The sequence below is a fragment of the Macaca thibetana genome, chromosome 14 (assembly GCF_024542745.1).
Source record: "Macaca thibetana thibetana isolate TM-01 chromosome 14, ASM2454274v1, whole genome shotgun sequence".
NCBI classification, from domain to species: domain Eukaryota; kingdom Metazoa; phylum Chordata; class Mammalia; order Primates; family Cercopithecidae; genus Macaca; species Macaca thibetana.
In genome coordinates, this window is record NC_065591.1 from 47,176,417 (window position 1) to 47,189,885 (window position 13,469).

A 13,469-nucleotide genomic window follows, 5' to 3' on the forward strand; every position below is an offset into this window, starting at 1 on the left:
AAGTGATCAGGCTTCAGCACAGTATTAAAAAGAACCTTTTAACAGTGAGCCCTGTGGAGGACTGGAGTTGGCAGCTTCATGAGAGTGAGTGATTTCTTTCCATTGCTGAAAGTGTTCGGGGACCTAGGGCAAAACTAATTTCTGAATTAGGTGGACATGTTCACTGAATTACCTATGAACCTGTCTCCATGTTGAGAATTCTAGGAAGTAGGGCTCATGTGGGATCTTGAAAGCTGGATACATTTGGGTAAGAAGATCTGGAGGGGAAGCAGTCATTTCAGGGAGAGTAAACATAAATGCGTAAAGTTAGAGTTGGTTTAACACTGTCATCCAGCAGCTTCTCTGAGAATTGGCATTGCTTATGCTGTTTTTATTGTCAGTTCTCATTTCTGTTAAATTCTTTTTTTCTTTTCAGTAGAACTTACTAGGTGTGTTCCCCTCCCCACCCCACCCCCACCCCCATTATATTATAACTTGCAGGACATTCTCTTTTCACCGAGATTAAGGCAAAATGACCTATCTACTTTGGAGTTTCTTTCAAGATCACATGTAGAGGAGACACTATGATATTATCATTCCTTTCCATCTCTTGGATCCTGTACTGTGTTTTTCTTGTATTTTCAGTCCCTTTCGTTTTAGAGTCTACTTTTAGCTACTACCTACAAATCTGTTGAAGAGTCTCCCCAATAATAAAGTCCAGAGAGGTTTTCTCCTTTTCCACCAGACTTCTTGAGTAAGTGAAATGTTTTATCCTCATTTTCATACCGCCCACCCCTTTTCTCAAATCTTTGTTTTCTAGCGTCTAACCACCCACAGCACTTTACAGAAATTATGCGACCTCCCAACACCAAATTCTTCAGTTCCTTTCTGTTGCCTGCCAAGTTAAGTGCAGGCTCTTTGGTTTGAAATTCAAAGTGTTTTGTAACTTGGGCCCAAATTATGATTCCAGCTTTGTCTTTCGTTATTCCATTGCTTGTATCCTATGTTTCAGTCAAAGACTAAATTTGTATGCTCCTAGTATATTCTGCATTTTTTTCTTCTCTGTATATTTGCACGTTGCTGCCCTACCTGCTACCCTTTCCCTTTTCCTTGAGATAAAAGCGTAGTCAGCATCAGTACTACTTTCCTTAGAGAGTTTTCTTCGGTTCGCTGTAATTCAGTGTGATCCCTCTGTCCTGTAAAGTTCTAACAAAGCAGTTTGCTTATGTTTCCCTCATAAGATGTGTGTGTGTGTGTGTGTGTGTGTGTGTGTGTGTGTGTGTGATTTGTCTTTTTCTCTCTATTATAAACTGACTGACTTCTGGAATTATTTTACTTGTCTTTTTTTACCACTGTGCCTGATACTTTACTAGGTACTGAATAAAATGAATGAGTGAAAAGAATGAGGGAAGATTTTCTTAGATCAATAATTCTCAAATATTTTGAGTACAGGCATGTGAAAACTTTTTTTTTTTCCTGAACATCGTTCTCCTTGCAGAGGTCAAGCTGTATTAGGAACAGTGTTACTAGCAGAAAATCAGATTGTGTTATATGTGTGCAATAAAAAACATTATAGTCTTCGTTTTGCCACTAGAAAGTATGTTCTTTGAGGGTTAGAACTTTATCATATCTAGGACCTAGAATAATGGCTGGCACTTAGGTGGGTGCTCAGTACAAATCTGTTGAATAAATGAGTGATTGAATATATATGTTTCTGGGAAAAAAGTCAAAAACATAAAGCATGAACAAAAAACGAGAATATATAAACAGTTTATGAATTTTTCTGTTGTATTAATTTGCTTTCTAAATTTGGCAGGTAACAAGTGATTGAGAAAAGTTGTAATTTATGGGGAGAATTTTCTTTTCTTTTTTTCTTGAGATTGCTGCAATTGGACATAAAAGTGCATTTGAGAGTAGGTGAACACAAAAACTCTTGTGTTACTTTACAAAGTCCTCCCTGGTTATTTGGCATTTGTTACCTTGCATTCTTATCCCTGTTCTGTCCTATCTAGTCTCTTTTGTTGCAGCTCTTTATTTTTCTTTTTCTTTTTTTTTTTTTTTTGAGACGGAGTCTTGCTCTGTCGCCCAAGCTGGAGTGCAGTGGCGCAATCTCGGCTCACTGCAAGCTCCGCCTCCCGGGTTCACGCCATTCTCCTGCCTCAGCCTCCCGAGTAGCTGGGACTACAGGCGCCCGCCACTGCGCCCGGCTAATTTTTTCTATTTTTAGTAGAGACGGGGTTTCACCATGGTCTCGATCTCCTGACCTTGTGATCCGCCCGCCTCGGCCTTCCAAAGTGCTGGGATTACAGGCGTGAGCCACCGCGCCCGGCCTGCTCTTTATTTTTCTTTGTGCTCTATTTCCCTATACCTTCTCACTTAGATCTGTTCATTCATTCACCTCACTTACTAAGCACCTGCTAGGTTGGAGAGAGAAGTCTAGTGGCCTATTCCTATTAAGCACTGTTAAATTGTTAGCTGATAACTGTAGGGTTTGCTGATAACACTTAATAAGTTGAGACCTTTATGGAAGATTGCATTTTAATGAAAGAGTCCTAAAGACAGAAGATTTACTACTCATAGAAATACAGCAGCAGGGTTACTGTTTTGCCTCAGAGGAGATAGGCCAATTTTCCTAAATCCTACTCTGCCTATTCTGCTTACTCACACTGTTAGATAATAGAGGGGGATAGGATTATGGAGGGCCTTGAGAATCTGTACCTGCTACTCTGGGAGTTTTAGAGTCAGGGAATGACACAATGTCAACACACCGTGACATACAATGTTACCTGTATGTGTTTTCTTTCTAAGTACCTGTATAGTGGGGACTTTCTCATGTTTCATTATGTTCCCCACATATTTGTTAAATGCATGTTAAATGAATGGAGGGCTTCTTAAATTATATTTTTGTGGATTTTATTCAGGTAAGGAATACTGTATCTATCATTCAACAAGTTTCAGCTTTCTGGCTAAATGACTTTTGTGCCAGTGATACCAGAGTCCTACAGCCATGTTCTTGCAGAGTTTGAATCTCTGGATCCATTACTGTCAGCCCTGCGGCTGGACTCCAGTCGTCTAAAGGTGAATTTATTGATCCTTGTATCAGTTTCATTTTCATGTACTCTTTGTTACTGTGCCCCTACCCTCTAGTTCCTTAACGTTTTATGGAATCTTGGGTGTTCTTACCTGTCCTAGTCATACTTTCGTGGGGAGAAAAAAAGAAAATAAACTTTTTATCTGAGGAATGTGAGCCCCTTTAAATTATCAGGCCAAGGCTGGGTGTGGTGGCTCACACCTGTAATTCCAACACTTTGGGAGGCTGAGGTGGGAGAATCGCTTGAGGCAAGGAGTTCAAGACCAGCCTGGCCAACATGGCAAAACTCTGTCTCTACTAAAAATACAAAAATTAGCTGGGCAAGGTGGCATGCGCCTGTAATCCTAGGTATTCGGGAGGCTGAGGCATGAGAATCACTTGAACTCTGGAGGTGGAGGTTGCAGTGAGCTGAGGTCATGCCACTGCACTGTAGCCTGGGCAACAAAGTGAGACTCTGTCTCAAGAAAAAAAAAATTGTCAGGCCCAGAGAAGCATTGGAGTGAAACAGCAGTCTTTTATCACTTTTTTTTTTTTTTTTGAGACGGAGTCTCGCTCTGTCACCCAGGCTAGAGTGTAGTGGCACGATCTTGACTCACTGTAAGCTCCGCCTCCTGGGTTCTCGCCATTCTCTTGCCTCAGCCTACCGAGTAACTGGGACTACAGGCACCCACCACCACGCCTGGCTAATTTTTTTGTATTTTTAGTAGAGACAGGGTTTCACCAGGTTAGCCAGGATGGTCTTGATCTCCTGACCTTGTGATCCGCCCGCCTTGGCCTCCCAAAGTGCTGGGATTACAGGTCTTATCACTCTTGTTTGAGCTAATTAATTACCTCTTGAAGCTACTTGCTATGTGGGCACTAGACTAACTGACACCAAGTAGTGATAAAATGCAGTATACCTTATACTTCAAAAGTGTATAGCCAATCACTAATCAATGTTATTGCTGTAAGCCCATGAGAATTCCTGACAAACAGCCTCTTCTGAGAACTTGAGTTTCTTGTTTTCCAGAGCATTCACCAAGGCAACTTGGAAGTGTGTCCTAGGCTGCAGTCCTCAAACTTGGCCCAGATAAACTCGATGTTAATTTGGCCTCAACTTCTTCCTTTTAGGTTGACACTTTACATAGAGGTATAATTTTCATAGCTCTTTCTTGATTTATTTTTTGAGCTATCTTTTGAATTCTAATTTACCGTCCCTGGAAACCCTGATACTGACTTGCTTCATTTTCCCCTGTTAGTGTTGCTGTCTTCTCTCAGAAGCTAATGTATTTGATTGAAAATAAAATGGTATAAATGAGTATATCCCACAAAGACCAAGAGAAAACTGTCCCTTCACCCTCTGAAGGTTTGCTGAAAATCAACTAATACAAGTAAGATTAATAGGAGAAAAGGCATATAAAATCTTCTTTTCTTTTTTTTTTTTTTCCTTTTGAAACAGGTTCTCTTTGTTGCCTGTACCTGAGTGCAATGGGGAGATCCTAGCTCACTGTAACCTCAAACTTCTGGGTTCAAGTAATCCTCCTGCCTCATCCTTCTGAGTACCTGGGACTAAACATACTCGACACCATGCCAGGCTAATTTTAAAAAAGTTTTTATAGAGATGGGGTCTTGCTATGTTGCCCACGCTGGAGTACAGTGGTGAGACCATAGCTCATGATAGCATCTAACTCCTGGCCGCAAGCAATCCTGTGCCTTGGCCTTTGGCCTCCCCAAAGCACTGGGGTAACAGGAGTGAGCCACCATGCCTGGCTGTATGTACCCTCTTTCATAGGGAAGTGGGGATATGGAGAATGTAGATGATTGTTCTGAGTAGCAATAAATCATTAGGGAGAATGAATAGACCTAGCAAGTGGGAGGCAGACATGGGAAGGTGAGGGATGGAGCTGCATAGGAACAATCAGGTAAAATCCCCCGGATGAACTCTTGGAGCTGCCTTCAGAAGAATAAATGAAAAGTCTATCTGGGCATGATGATCACTCCCAGTCTCTTCTCTAGTGGTTGATCTTTCCTGGTAATTTGATGAGATCCCTAGGGAAAGTGTTTAGGACAATTGCATTTCTTTTGGAAGGAAGCTTTCCCTCCCTCCCTCCCTCCCTCCCTCCCTCCCTCCCTCCCTTCCCTTTCCTTTCCTTTCCTTTCCTTCTTTCTTTCCTTCCCTTTCCTTCCTTCCTTTCTTTCTTTCTTTCCTTTCTTTCCTTTCTTCTTTCTTCCTTTCTTCCTTTCTTCCTTTCTTCCTTTCTTCCTTTCTTCCTTTCTTCCTTTCTTCCTTTCTTCCTTTCTTCCTTTCTTTCTTTCTTCTTTCTTCTTTCTTTCTTTCTTCTTTCTTTCTTTCTTTCTTTTTCTTTCTTTCTTTCTTTCTTTCTTTCTTTCTTTCTTTCTTTCTTTCTTTCTTTCTTTCTTTTCCTTTTCTTTCTTTCTTTCTTTTCTTTCTTTCTTTCTTTCTTTCTTTCTTTCTTTCTTTCTTTCTTTCTTTTTTTCTTTCTTTCTTTTCTTTCTTTTCTTTCTTTTCTTTCTTTCTTTCTTTTTTGAGATAGAATCTCATTCCCTTGCCCAGGCTGGAGTGCAGTGGCACGATCTTGCCTCACTGCAACCTCTACTTCCTGGGTTCAAGTGAGTCTTGTGCCGCAGCCTCCCTAGTAGCTGGGATTACAGGCACCTGCCGTCATGCCCGGCTAATTTTTGTATTTTTAGTAGAGACGGAGTTTCACCATGTTGGCCAGGCTCGTCTCAAACTCCTGGCCTCAGACAATCCTCCTGCCTCCTCCCAAAGAGCTGGGATTACAGGCATGAGCCACTGAGCCTGTACCTTTTGGAAAGAGGCTTTCTTGGTCAGATAAGGAAATTCCTATGGAGAGAGTCCCTCTCTGTGCTTGGTGGAGAGGTGGAAACGAGACAAGGTTAAAGGGACTTTGATTTTGAGGCAGCTTCTGAGAACTGTCAGCATGTCAAAGCTCCACATTTTGGGGTATTGGTTGCTGAGCCCCAATAACCCCATTACATTTTGAATAACATGAATCATTGCAGTTATACTACGATCATTCCAAAACAGGAAGTCTGGTGTAACCCTCATTTTAGGGAGCAAAGCAAAAGTTAGTTCGCTCTGGGCAGAATGTCGACCTAAGAGGAAGAAGCTGAGGCAAGTGCCCTGGCTTCGTGGTTCACACCTGTAATCCCAATAATTTAGGAGGCAGAAGTGGGAGGATTGCTTGAGCTCAGGAGTTTGAGACCAGCTTGGGCAACATGGCAAAATCCCATCTTTACAAAAAATACAAAAATTAGCTGGACATGGTGGTGGGCAACTGTGGTCCCAGCTACTCAGAAGGCTGAGTTGGGAGGATTGCTTGAGCCAGGGAGGTTGAGGCTACAGTGAGCTGTGATCGCTCCACTGCATTCCAGCTTGGGTGACACAGCAAGACCCTATCTCAAAAGGAGTAAAAAAACCCAAAAAACAAAACAGACAAAGGCAAAAATAATATAAGCAGACAGTTTATTAGGGCCAAGCTTGAGGATTACAACCTGGGAACATAGATAAAAGTTGTTTTAAATATACACTTTAATTAGCAGCAGTTACAAGTGGTTTTTTTTTTTTTTTTTTTTTTTTTTTTTTTTTTTTGAGATGGAGTCGTGCTCTGTTGCCCAGGATGGAGTACAGTGACACCATCTCAGCTCTCTGAGCTCTCTGTAAACTCTGCCTCCTGGTTTCAAGTGATTCTCATGCCTCAGCCACCAGAGAGGCTAGGATTACAGGTGTGTACCACCATGCCTGGCTAATTTTTGAATTTTTAGTGGAGACGGGGTTTTGCCATATTGGCCAGGCTGTTCTCAAACACCTGGCCTCAAGTAATACGCCCGCCTCAGCCTCCCAACGTGCTGGGTGATTATTTTTTGAAACGGATGGTGGGGCAAGGGGTGGTGCAGTCTTACTGTGTTGCCCAAGCTGGAGTACAGTGGCTATTCACAGTCATGATAGCTGAGTCATAGCACACTGCAGTGCACTGTAGCCTTGAACTGGCGTCAGGCAGTCTTCTTGCCTCAGCCTCTCAAGTAACTGGGACTATAGGCATGCACCACACCACATGGCCTGACTAATTTTTGTAAATTTCTTAGAGATAGGGTTTCATTATGTTGCTGTGACTGGTCTCAAACTCCTGGGCTCCGGCAGTCCTTCAGCCTTGGCCTCCCAAAGTGCTGGAATTATAGGCATGAGCTACCGCACCAGGCCTTTTTTTTTGAAATGGCATCTAGCTCTGTCTCCAGGCTGGAGTTCAGTGGCGCAATCTTGGCTCACTGCAACCTCCGTCTCCTGGGTTCAGGTGATTCTACTGCCTCAGCCTCCCAAGTAGCTGGGATTAAAGGTGCACACTGCCACACTCAGCTAATTTTTGTACTTTTAGTAGAGATAGGGTTTCACCTTATTGGCCAGGATGGTCTCGATCTCCTAACCTCGTGACCCTCCTACCTTGGCCTCCCAAAGTGCTGGGATTACAGGCGTGAGCTGCTGCGCCTGGCCTGGATTTCTTAAAAATAAAAAATTTTAATTTAGGGCTGGGATCTTATTCTGTTGCTCAGTCTGGTCTCGAACTTCTGATCTCCCAAAGTGTTGGGATTATAGGCGTGAGCCACCTTGTCCAGCCCAAGTGGATGTTTAAAGGAAAAGGAGGCAGATTCTGAGTTGTTTACCAATAACATATTAAAATAACAAAAACTATTGATTGGCTATACGTTGTTCTTAGTATCACAGATTTCAGTGACATGAAGTTAACAGGCGAGACAGCTAGTCAGTGACAAAATGACTTTAAACAATTGTCCCCAGGCATGGGTGCCGAGATTGGGAGCATGACTGATATCTCATATTCATTTCTGTCTGGACCTGCATACTTCACATAGTTCAGACTGCCCTGAGCTATTTTTCTTTTCCTAGTAGCTATGTGTTTTGATTGTCCTTGGAATTCAAAGAACTATGTACTTCCTTCAATCTCTGAGTTATTTTGATTAAACTCAGGAATGATGTGGTAAAAAACAAAGTTTCATAACCAGTACCAAAATAATTTCATTTTTATACTTTTGCTACTGCCCTAAAGGAAATACCAGCATCTGAGGAAAGGGAAAAATAGGAAGTGATAGACAAAATAATATGAGTAACAGTTTTGAGGCTTGACATCAGACATTTTTTCAGCTGCAAGTTACAGTATAGTGTAACATATTAATAGGAGCTTAAGTGGTAAAGATGTTTATAATCTCATAAGAGGTTAGTGTTCTGGGTTTAGTGTAGTGGCCCAATGATATAACTGGCTCCCATTTTTCCCATTCTACCATTGTACATATGTTAGCTTTTAGTTGCATTTGCAATGTGTGTCCTGTCTCCAGTCTTACTGTTCTCATTAACATCTCAAGAAAGTGGGGGCAAAGGGCAAAGGCTTTCTACAGACTCTGCCTCTTATCTGGAAAGGTAAAGCTTCCCTTCCTGAGAAGCCCTCAGCTGTGTTGGTCATATTAGCTAGAACTGAGTTACATGGCAACGCTTGGCAGCTAGGGAACTGGGAAGGTGAATATTTAGGTTTTCCAACTTCTGTAGTGAAAAGCAGCAAAATTGAAGAGGATTGGGAATGTCTCTTAGTCAACCAACTAATAACTTTGCCACAGGGTATTGGGCACAGCATGGCCACTGCATTCTCTGATGGAGTCTCACCTACCCTAAGACTTGCGGATGTTTTGTGGTGTTTGTACAGATCAGAAGTGATGTAAATGAATGAATGTTTAACATGGTTACTTTATCTTCTGGTCACTTCCTCGGTCTTCCATTGTTGTAGTTAGCATTGGAATGACCTAGCCAAATTACACAAAATATGAACAGTCTAACAGCCAGCTTTTGCCAAGGGAAAATTACTCACAAGGTGGAGCCTATTCAGCCTTTGTGAGATTCGTTTAGAAGTTTAAAAACAAAATGTTCTTTCTTCAGTATTTTTTACTATTCTAAAATTAGAGAGTAAGTGTCATGTTGTGTCCATTTGGGCAGAGGGTAAAGTGAGGGAAGGAGCCTGATGCATAAATCCTCAGTATTTATTTTCAGTGGATAGTCTATTTGGTTAAGTAGCTGTGATCATCTCACATTTCTCTTTACATGTTTTTAGTGCACGAGCATAACTGTGTCTCGGAAATGGTTGGCTTTGGGCAGTTCAGGAGGAGGACTCCATCTCATTCAGAAAGAAGGTTGGAAGCACAGGCTTTTTCTTTCACACAGGGTAAGATTAAGGGCAGCTCTGTTGTATACCATTTGGAGTCTTTTTCATAAATGCAAATTTCCCCAATATAAATAATCGTTTGGAATAAAAGAATGTAAAATGTGCCCCGGTGCGGTGGCTTATGCCTGTAATCCCAGCGTTTTGGGAGGCCAAGGCGGGTGGATTACCTGAGGTCAGGAGTTGGAGACCAGCCTGGCCAACATGGTGAAACCCTGTCTCTGCTAAAAATACAAAAATTAGCTGGGCGTGTTGGTGGGCACCTGTAATCCCAGCTACTTGGGAGGCGGAGGCCGGAGAATTGCTTGAACCCAGGAAGTGGAGGTTGCAGTGAGCCGAGATCGCATCATTGCACCCCAGCCTGGGCAACAGAGCGAGACTCAGTCTCAAAAAAAAAATAAATAAATACATAAATAAATAAATAATAATGTAAAACTTGAGATTTAAAAAATATTTTTTCTTTTGTGCTCTAGGAAGGTGCAATTTCTCAAGTTGCCTGTTGTTTACATGATGATGATTATGTTGCTGTAGCTACCAGGTAAGAATCTGTTCTGAAACCGTCTGTCCTTTTTCAAATGCATTTTAATTTGACACATTTAATTATTTTATTTAATGTGTTTGTTAGGGTAACCAACCATCCTGGTTTGCCTAGGATTGTCCTAGTTTTAACGCTGAAATTCCTGTGTCTCGGGAAATCTCTCAGTACCCAGCAAACGAGAACGGACAGCTGGTCATCCGAGTGTTTGTAGAAAATGCTAATTTGAGGTTACAACATTTCAAAGGCCTTAAAAGAGAAAGGGAACAGAGATAATTTAGATCATTTAACTTCTCCTATTAAACTGGTTTGGTGACTAAAACAAGGAAATTAATATCTTGACTTTTTATAATACTTCCTCTTTTCTGAAGAATAAGAGTTACATATGTATTTAGTGTAGTTGATACTGTGATGCAATTAAATTGTACCTTGTTCATCATTGCCAAAAGTTTGCCTCTGTGACTCAATTCTTGCAGTCAAGGTCTTGTAGTTGTTTGGGAATTAAATCAAGAGCGTCGTGGGAAACCAGAACAAATTTATGTGTCTTCAGAACACAAAGGCCGAAGAGTCACAGCTCTCTGTTGGGATACAGCTATTCTTAGAGTTTTTGTAGGTGATCATGCCGGGAAGGTTTCTGCCATCAAACTCAGTACTTCTAAACAAGCAAAGGTGAGAAGCAGTCCCATTCTTTGTGTATGTAGTGAGATACAAGGTGTTGTCTTATAAAACTTCCAATTAAAGAGTGTGATTTTTATCTACTATATTTCTTGGGAGACTAATCCAGAGTCCAGACTTGGAGATTTTGAGGAGACCTGTTTTTATATAGTACATATGGTAGCCTGTTATAGCTCAGTGCTGTTACAGAATGGCTTTTGTGAGCTAACTTCAGTACTTTGCACATTATCTTTCGCAGTTCTTCCTGATTCACCTGCATGGCTCATTTAAAGCGTTCTTTAGTATAAGGCTATTAAGAAAGAAAAGAAATCTATTTATTATTGGTGTGAATAAAATGACAGACATAGAAATGACACCAATTGCTCAGGCTCCTGATCTTCTCCGCTTCTTGTGTAGAAGAAACTCATAGGTCTAGGAATATTTTTTTATCAGGATGGATATAATTTATTTTGAATGGAATCTTGAAGACACCTTCGGGCTTTGCTCTGCTCTGCAGGTTCTCAGGCTTCCTGCTGCAGTTCTTTCTGAGTAGAAGGGTTGAGACTCAGTTTACCCTAACAGAATGCTCCAGTCTGTCATTAAGACAGAGTAGACCAGCTTCTCATTGTCCTGCTCGTCCAGGGCCATTACAGCAGAAGTAGAAGGATTTGTCTCGCATTGGCTTGTTTCTATTTAGGATCCTGGCGGAAAAGAAGGGCTCTAACTACTATTGGCTAAATTAATTTTATTTTATATTTTATTTTATTTTATTTTGAGACAGGTTCTTGCTCTGTCACTCAGGCTGAAGTACAGTGGTGAGATCATGGTTCACTGCACTCTTGATCGCCCGGGCTGAAGCAATCCTCCCACCCCAAACCTCCTGAGTAGCTGGGACTACTGGCATGCACCACCATGCCTGGCTAATTTTTAAAAATTTTTTGTAGAGACAGGGTTTTGCCATGTTGCCCAGGCTGGTCTCGAACTCCTGGGCTCAAGCGATCCACTCACCTTGCCCTCCCAAAGTGTTGGGATTACAGGCATGAGCCACTGCACCTGGCTATTGGCTAAATTACTTTATTTTAATGAACACATCAGAATATTTTTCTGGTTTTTGCCATCATGACCGATCAAAGTTATCAATTGATTCTTCATATATTTTGGATCTAAAATAGAGAAACCCTATACATAGTAAACGTACTTTGTCTTTTTCTCAAAGGGAGAAGTACTATCTACAGGTGGAAAATTCTCTCACATACTCCAGAGCTTTATTTAGTTAGAGACAGGTTCTTCCTCTGTTGCCCAGGCTGGAATATAGTAGCTCGATCAAAGCTCACTGCAGCCTCAAGCTCCTAGGCTCAAGCAATCCTTCTGTCTCAGCCTCCCAGGTAGCTGGGATTATGGATCTGTGCTACCACGCCTGACTAACAAGTTCTAAAGCTTGCTTCATCTTTTTCATTCTAACCTCTAAGATTAGATGATCACAAACAGAGCCTTAAGAATTCCCTTCTGCAGTTAACGTACCAAATTATTTAATACAACTTTTAAGTGAGTGAAACTTTGATATCCTTACAAGCAAATTAAATTTTGGCTTATTTGAAAATTTTATTTTGCTATTCAAGTTATTTTCATTTAAAAGGTAAAGAGGAAGAGATCACATGTGTATGTTATGATTAAATAAACTTTATTTCTTTCTCACATTCCTTTTAGGCAGCTGCTGCTTTTGTGATGTTTCCTGTTCAGACCATAACAACAGTTGACTCCTGTGTTGTACAATTAGATTATTTGGATGGAAGGCTACTTATATCTTCACTAACTCGATCCTTCTTGTGTGACACTGAGAGGTATATTGGCCATCCATTAGTCACCAGAAATGCAGACTTTTAGAAATGGGAGGAACTTAGAAGTTATCTACCCCAAGCCCCATCAATCAGTTATACAGATTTTTTTTTTTTCTTTTCTTTTCTTTTTTGTTTTTTTGAGACAGGGTCTCACTCTGTCACTCAGGCTGGAGTGCAGTGGTGTGATCATGGCTCACTGCAGCCTTGACCTCCCCAGCTCAAGCGATCCTCCTACCTCAGCCTCTCAAGTAGCTGGGTCTACAGACACATGCCACCATGCCCTGCTAATTTTTTGTATTTTGTTTAGAGACTGGGTTTTGTCATGTTACCCAGGCGGGTCTTGAACTCCTGGGCTCAAGCGATCTTCCTGCCTCAGCCTCCCAAAGTGCTTGGATTACAGGCAAGAACCACTGCCCTTGGCTATTGCAGATGTTACGGAATCAGTTGTATGCAAGCTGATGTTAGAGAGCAGAAAGGAGGTAGAGGAGTCTAAGACAGTCCAGTGGGTGACTAAGACAAGTATTCCGTGAGCCCGTTGCTGGTGAGGCGTGTTCTAAGTGCCATGAGAGAAGGCCAAAGGCCTGTTTTTATATGCGGAAGCAGGAAGGCTTCTTTGAGTTTTGTTGTTTTCAAGATTTGTTTTATTTTAATAGAATTTTACTAAAGGGTAAAATTGGATGAAGAATAAGAGCTTTACGAAGATAAGTATTTCATCAAAATCTCAAGGGTAGATAGAGCCAGAGGTCCAATGAGTGGCAAAGGAGTGCATTAGAGGTAGCTGTGAAATACCAGAGCAGAATAGCAGACAGCTGAAAATGAGTATTATGCATCACTGTGCCAAAGTTTTCAGCCATTCTCACTGCAAGGAAATTTTCACTGGCCATTCTTTTTTTCACTGGACGTGGCAGCTATCATATTTCTCAGGACCATCTCCTTTTAAAAATTTGTCATGGAGAGTTTTGAGCCTACACAAAAGAAGGGAGAATTGTGTAATCAACCCCCGTGTACCTATTTCATAACTAAAGTTGGATGACAGTAGCCTAGAACCTCTTGTAAAAATCACATGTTTAGATGTGCTTACTCTCTGTTAGCTAGAATTCAGTTTTTGGGGGCATGGATAGTATAATAAAATA

General features: G+C 41.3%; 1 protein-coding gene across 6 annotated transcripts in view; it reads left to right on the forward strand.

Annotated features, from left to right (window-relative positions):
• Positions 1-13,469, forward strand: part of HPS5 (HPS5 biogenesis of lysosomal organelles complex 2 subunit 2) — a 45,433-nt gene that overhangs the window by 1,730 nt on the left and 30,234 nt on the right. For 3 of the 6 annotated variants that reach the window (XM_050755366.1, XM_050755367.1, XM_050755368.1), the window contains exons 2-6: positions 2,901-3,057; positions 9,202-9,312; positions 9,783-9,847; positions 10,321-10,513; positions 12,206-12,339. In XM_050755366.1, coding sequence (XP_050611323.1) covers positions 2,950-3,057; positions 9,202-9,312; positions 9,783-9,847; positions 10,321-10,513; positions 12,206-12,339 — 611 coding nt within the window. In that variant the 5' untranslated portion in view covers positions 2,901-2,949. The remainder of the gene's footprint in view (positions 1-2,900; positions 3,058-9,201; positions 9,313-9,782; positions 9,848-10,320; positions 10,514-12,205; positions 12,340-13,469) is intronic. The other 3 variants (XM_050755371.1, XM_050755372.1, XM_050755370.1) reach the window with 2 other exon arrangements.